The sequence below is a fragment of the Motacilla alba genome, chromosome 10, assembly GCF_015832195.1.
Source record: "Motacilla alba alba isolate MOTALB_02 chromosome 10, Motacilla_alba_V1.0_pri, whole genome shotgun sequence".
In the NCBI taxonomy this organism is placed as follows: Eukaryota; Metazoa; Chordata; class Aves; order Passeriformes; family Motacillidae; genus Motacilla; species Motacilla alba.
Genome location: NC_052025.1, coordinates 11652511 through 11659854, shown reverse-complemented (window position 1 = coordinate 11659854; position 7344 = coordinate 11652511). Strand labels below are relative to the sequence as shown.

General features: G+C 37.9%; 1 protein-coding gene across 1 annotated transcript in view; it reads right to left on the bottom strand.

The window, feature by feature from the left end:
• Window positions 1-974: 974 nt before the first annotated feature.
• EFL1 (elongation factor like GTPase 1) overlaps window positions 975-7344 on the bottom strand; it is a 63268-nt gene continuing 56898 nt past the window's right edge. Inside the window, exon 20 of the mRNA XM_038147070.1 lies at window positions 975-1530. Within this exon, the coding sequence (XP_038002998.1) occupies window positions 1342-1530 (189 nt within the window). The 3' untranslated portion in view covers window positions 975-1341. The remainder of the gene's footprint in view (window positions 1531-7344) is intronic.

Here is a 7344-nt window from a genome sequence, read left to right as displayed (position 1 = left end):
GTTACAACAGGTACTAAAAAGCCCTTATGCCTGTTTTCATGACTGTCCCTCTCCTATATATGATGCAACAAAGAAAACTACACTCTCTTGCCTAGTTTCAACTCTTGGGTTTTCACAGGCAGTCTGGTATGAACAAGAACCAAAATGAATCAGAAGCCATGTGAGAACTCAAATTATGCATTAAAAAAAATGGTGCTGACAAAATAGTCCAGCTCATTCACATCCCCTCCTCCACGTGCTCTTCTGTTTCTGCTTCCAAAGGAAACTAGAGAAGCATAGAAAAATTCACACAGCATTCTGAACCAAACTGAAGTTCCAAAGGAGAAAGCCTAATAGAAGAAGCAAAACTATCAGATACCTTCCCTGAAGAATTTAGGTTGATATGATCAGGGCCAGGAGAAAAGTCACTTGAGCTCCCCATTTGAGTTCTGCTGCCAAGTCACACTGTGGGAGGTTTTAAGCAGACCTGCAAGCTTCTAGTTCCATCTGTAAATGGCACTTGTCTGGCACTAGGTTAAAATATGAAAAAACATTTCAGACAGATATATTTGAGGAAGCCCTCTCTAATCAAGAGTGCTGTTTTACCTCCAGAGTTTTCAAGTACAATGTATTTTACTTCCTGCATAAAGTATGGGAAGAAAATTCATGTCCAGTTTCTCATTTATATTGGAGATGCTCAGTCCCCTCACCTAGTCTGTGGAAACTGAAGTTTTGAATAAGGTGTGCTCTAAGGAGGGAAGACAAGACAAATCTTGCTCAGCTTTTTGCAGTGCTGTCTTCCACATATGCTATTTTTGCCCTCTGATTTAAAGAAGATATATTACTGCTTACATGAGGAATGGAGTAAAACAAATAGTTTAGAAAGTCCTAACAGGCTTACCTCTATTTACATACAGGTAACTATGAAAGGTATGGGTAAGAAACAAATACATTACAGAAATTAATTTAAAAAACAGTCAAAACCATTAAAGAGCTAAATTCAGTGCATGGTTTATTTGCAAGAAGCTAGCTAACCAGCTCTTTCTGTAACTACATGAGACAAATCAGAAGGAAACAAATTGAATTGGGAGTTCCTAATTCTTGTGACAGGACGTTCAATAGGGTATTAAATTTTAAAAATTGAGACCAATTGCAGTGAATATGCTTCTGTTTTATTTCAATAAATAAACTATTTTCTCTGTACAAAAGTTGGAAAGGCTTAAGTTTATTAAAACATAAGCCACAAAGCATGTAAGAAAAATGGTATCAAAGAACAAAGTCCAGATGAAATTTTGCATCTGCTGCATATAAAACACTCCACCCACACTTAGCTGTGTCAGGAGAGGAAGGGGGCAGACACAGCTACTTATTTCTGCTCAGAGTTCTTTGCTTCTCAGCGTGCTCCACGATTTTTTCTTCCACATAGAGCCCCTTTCTCTTTCTCACTGCATTCATGTACTTGCGGGCCTGGTTCTCCGAGTCTGCCTTCTCCCCAAAGTGCAAATATTCCTCCTCAGTCGTTGGGACCCAGAACGGGTCACTTGAAATGATCTACAAAAGGAAACAAACAAAAAAAAGGTGAAGTAGTAGAAAAGTTTATTAGCATATTTCAAGTCATCAGCTGCTGAAGTAGACAAACCAAAGCAGAGCAGATCAAGCTGTCTGGAACGCCTGCAATCAGCTATGGAAGCAGAAAACAGGAGTTAAGACACACTTGCAGCTCTTGCCCTAAGAAGCCCACAATAACTTTTCAAATTCAGCTGCAATTATCTGCACAAGTTTTTCTGCCCATCAGCAAACAGTGCTAAATAATGTTCAGAAAATTCTCAACTTTCAAGAGAGAACTCCTTATTTAGAATATTATCACACAACAATTGTATTAGAATTTATCAGAACTGAAGATTTCTGCTCATTTCTGTGCCCTACGTTTTCCAATTCCAAGCCTGAGTTGGACAGATGGTTTAAAAATCTCTGTTTCTGGTTCTAACATATTTAGCAGAGCTTGTTCTTGCAGCTTTGCAGCCCTCCTCTAGAAGAGATTTTAGATCTAACATGATCAGAGAATAACTGGACATGCCTTTACTTCCAGTTCATCCTATATACCCCACACTTGTGAACTACCATAGAGGGTATTACAGAGAACCCTAAATATGAACACTGGGAAGGGATGGGATTGACCATATAGTGTTACACAGGTTCTACTGCAGATTTCAAAAATACTAATTTTTCTTGATTGTAGATTTCCTCACAAGAGGCAGTTACAGGTAATATATTTTTTCTAAAAAAATCCAAAGGTAATAACGTACTCATTTCTTAAACAAAATCCTCATGGAAAAAGCAGTCCAGACAAGTATCAGCTACTGCAAGAACCACAGTGGTTGTAACCATTGTAACCTCTATAATAATTTTTGAAATATTAGCACTAACACTAATAACTGACAAGGAGAGAACAAATTTTCCTAAATTACCAATTTTAGCTTAATGCTATAAGCCTTTTTCTACTATTGCAAACTTTTTCTTCTGACAAATCCATTCAATTGCTATATGGCACTTCAACCTAAGCAAAATAACCCTAAGCTCAGGTTACACAAACAAGCAAGAAGAGGAATTAAAAAATGATGACTGAAGATGGATGATTTTCCCCAGAAACATCAACAATTGTGGAGTCCTAATTTAATACCTCATGTTAAATAACTCCCAATACAACCACACAAATTACACTTTATGGGGAGCTAGGAGAATGACTATGGCAGCCTAATTTGTACTAAGCAATACTGTAGGTTCAATCTTGCAAAAATGGGATGTAAAGCTAAACCAACAGACACAGTTCTAGCTTGCTACAGTTAAGCACATGCATAGACTAAATTAAGTGGGTATTACTCGTGCTGAAAGTGACAGCCAATCTCAATTATTTACATGGGAAATGACTATGCACGGGGTGTCTGGCTGAAAACCAAAAGCAAGCAGAGCTCAGAAATAAACAGTCTGAAATTCAGCTTTCTAAATTTTTCTGTGTTTATTTTTCACCATAAACGTAAGGACTGTCTAACCACAGAAGAATCTGTTTGAGTCATACCCACTCTGATGTCTTGCACAGGGCCTTCTAACCAATGCACAGAAACTTAGAAGTAATTCCTTGACAGCTTACATCCATAAAAAAAGAATGGTCCCCCCTCTATGAGAGTTTGAAAGTTTCACCATTACTTTATGCACTAGAAATACAGAGAAAGAGCAGTGAAGATTGCATGCTGACTTGAAGCTGCTGTGATGCTCATCCTGAACATCTTAATGATGTAAAGCTACAAGGGACTTCCCCCTTTCATGATCTGCCTAAAGAGCTGAACAAACAACAATTTCCAAGGTTAAGAACACATGAAGAAGAAAAGGTGATTGATGCTCAATGGATTTGCTTCAGACTGTACTACTGAGGGAGGTTCTACAGCTACAAACTGGTAAGTTACAGACTGTTGCTATGCCCTTTGATGCCTTTTTTTAATTGGCAAGAAATGTAACATGCCGAAATTATGCCCAGAGAGAAGCAGTGAGAGCAAGTTCTTGAAGAATGAATATAACAGAGGAGTCCAAAAGTATACAAAATTGAACTTACAGATCTAATCTACCAGTAAATATTTAGATACTGTAGTGATGGATGTTTAAGAAAATCCCCAGGTTTGACAGACTGGCTCATTCAATAATTGATGAAAGACTTGCTCTACTGAATTCTGCACTGGATATTTCTTCCACTGACAAGAATTCTTTATGCTTCAACAGGTCTAAGGGAAGTCAGCATACCAGCAGGTTTAAATGTACTATTCAGTATTTATTAGCCAGCAAGGGTAAAGCTATTTCAGCCCAGGGTTACAGAATCCTGAGTGAACCTTGTACTGCTACATGATGCAGAGCAGTGCAGTAAAGAGGTTAATTACGTTTCAAAGAACTACCTCAGGAGTGGCTTGGCTTATCAACCTTTCTAAATAATTCAACCACTACACACGGCTTCTAGAGCAAGATCTGGTGGCATCAGAAAATTTCTGTTAGAGGACTACACCTACCTAAATGGTGCAGATACACTATAAATGATGAAATAATCAGCAGATGTGTTACCATGCCGTGGTAAGCAATGCAAAAGAGGAACCTAAGCCATCATCTTAAAGAAGTCACTGTAACCCTATTATGATACAAAGGGGTGTTATTGACACAGTGACCCAACCAAAAAAGTAAGAAGTTTTTCTTTTTTAAAAGTTCTGATTCTGTGAGTGAAGGCAAAGGCACAAACCAGACTGTTCCTCTTTATTCATATCACATTAATGCATCAAGGCAAATGTTCAGAGCAGGTGGAATCCATCATTTCCCTGCTCTGTTAATACAGTGCAAGCATGCAAAAGGAGAATGGTCCCAAAGCATTGTCATCAATTTCCTTACAATGGGAACTGTCAGAATGGTAGGTCTGGGTTTCCTGGAATCAGAGCTAAGAAGCTTTTTAGGTCCTGAGCTATTGTTTGTATTCATGGGAACCACACAGGGATGGTTCTGGAATTTGTAACAGGAATTGAGTTTTTGTCTGGATGGAGCCCTCAGTGATGAATTAGATTCCAAATGGACCATTCCTTCTGGAATATGGTATAGTAATTTCACAGAGGGCATTTACTTTGAATCCTGAAAAATTCACAGGCTCAAAGCAGAACAGACGCCCAGAAACATTATTTATTTTATGTTGCATGCCACTTTTAATTTAAAATCATTTAAATGTTTCCATATACTCATTTTTTCAGTACAAAACTGAAACATAAAGCCTAAGACTCCCCTTAAAATCAGAAACGTGATAGCATCTTGACAACACTTTTACAAGAAGTTACATTCCTCAACAAAACCTTCAATCAAAAGAGAACTGGACATTGAAAATAATATGCCTTGCACAGATGAAAAATCTTCTAAGGGACTGAAGCAATTCAGTCAACCTTCTATTAAAGGTCTGCCTCTCTCTCTCTGCCAGTGTATTGTGTGTCTGGGAACCACTGAGCAGGGAGGAAAAGAAAATTATCACAGCCAAACCTTATGTCCCAAGTTTAACAGACAGAAGACGTCAAGAGGCACTAACATTAGCAATAAGAATCTGTAAAACCAATGACATAATGGTATTGTTAGCATCATGATAAAGTTCATTTTCAAATACCACCATACTGTGCATGACTTGGTAACTGGAAAATTCAGCACACCTTTTCTCCAGGAATTTTTCTAGGACTTGGGAATTTTTTTTTTTAACAGCATGAACTAGCCAGTGGCCTGTGCTTATTTATTACTCAACATCAGAATTCTCTGACAGGGACAACATCAGCCTTAACTGCAAACAGCCCAGCACATACATGATTACTCCTCCAAGTGTACACAACAAAGTGCTTCCTCCTTAACAAAACTGAGTATTTCTATACAACTGCAAGGCTCTTCTCAAAGAGTTTTGTTTTAAAAAGTGAACTATAAATTGAGATCCATGCAGTGGATCACTGGAGCAGCATTTATTCCATTAGAAAACAAGCATTTTCTGTAAATGAGCCCACATAAAATACAACACAGGAAAATGAATCAGTGTGCAGCAGCTGATACAGTTCTTACATCTGTTATTGCAAACACAATGTTTAAGTGATGGAAATCTTCCTATTAAAGGAGCATTGAAATTAAGAAACATTTTAAATTAATCTCCACTGATTTATTTTCTAGAAGTCTTGAGTGATAAAATTTGTTTAAAGTATGACTATAAGCACACCTGCAGAATTCCATTATGTTTTACTGAAAAATAAAAACTCCCAGTCAAATACATGAAGAGTGCCCCATCACTCACTGCAGAACCCACTCTAGGTATAAATAAAACTGTTTATAATGTAGTCAGCTGGGATTAGGTATTTCAAAAGAAGTGAATAGATTACTTCAAATATTGTAAGCAAAGAGTATTCTTTAGAAGAAGAAACCGTTCTAAAGCAAGATGTTCCATTAAATGTAACAACTATTCAAACCAACACACCCAAACAATGAAGTCTCCTAAGACTTGTTTAGTGGGAGCATGCAGAGTAGCACAGGCAAAACAGATGTCACTCTCTTTTAGCTTAACAACACCACATTAATTATTCAAGATATAAATGCTTGTATCTCTGTGAGAGACATAATCTGAATACCTGTAATAATAATCAATAAAAATAGAAATACTATGAGCACACTATGTCAATACTGATAAATGACAGAGTGTGTACTAATCCTGCAAATGATTATGTAAGCTAATCAAGCTTTTCAGTAAGACGTGAGTTAGAGCAGACCACTTGCAATTCAAGAGGACTTGGAATTTTAAGGCTTAATTTGAGGATGATTTATTATTTGCATTTCAGTGTCACCCAGATGGCTCCAATAGTGATCCTGGTCCCATTGTCTAGTGTATTTCACAAAATGATGGCAAGAAACAGTTTCTGCCTAAGGCAGCCTAATTATGCAAAACAAGGTTGAGAGAAGCACCAGAAGCAAACAGAAGGGATCTGCCCTAGTTCATCCAAAAGGTCAGGCAGATTTGGGAACACAGCCATGCTCCTGGTAGCATTTCTCCTACTGGTCCTTACTGTCTGATGAAGATAGAAAATTTCTTTTGAGCCAAATATCATCAATGTGGAAAATGCCCTAGCTGGGCCATGAATAGAAAGAGCAATCTTGCACTGCCTGATGGAGATTTTAATTCCAGCAAGCAACATTAAGGCCTTTGTGAACTGCTCAGTAAGAAATCCCAAGAAACACTAAATTCAGTGTGACTGGGCACAGCAGCCATCAGCAAGCCAGGACAAACATTATGCCAGAAGTTCTTTCTTTTGTTTAAAAAAAAAAAGTCAAAATATTATTATGCAAAATTTCAAAGATGATATGGGTTCCAGTGGATCAGAATCCTTTCTACCTTTGAAAATTTGATGGCAGAAAGGTATTTCAAGAGCATTTACAGTTCCAGTGGTGTCCACCACCTAGTAATAGACACAGGCTATGCAACTGAGAAAGGTACAGCTGATAGGCGTGTCTGACATGTCTGAAGTAGCCCTGAGAAACAAAGAATACAGAGGTGTGTGTGAACAGTTACCTACTGTTTTTCAAGAAAACCCCATGTAATATGCTGGGTAATGCTGCACAAGTGGTTCTGCACTGAGCACAAGCAAATTCAAGCCACTTGGGTACTGGCAGTGTGCTTCCAGAACAGAGAATACTCTACATGAGTGTACTGGGTGTGTGGATACCCTGCAAATAAAAGAAGCATCCAAAACTATCCCATAATTCAGAGCTTCAACTCACAATATAATGGGGACTACCAAGGTCTGGAAATGCCTGGTTAGATACAAGAACTTC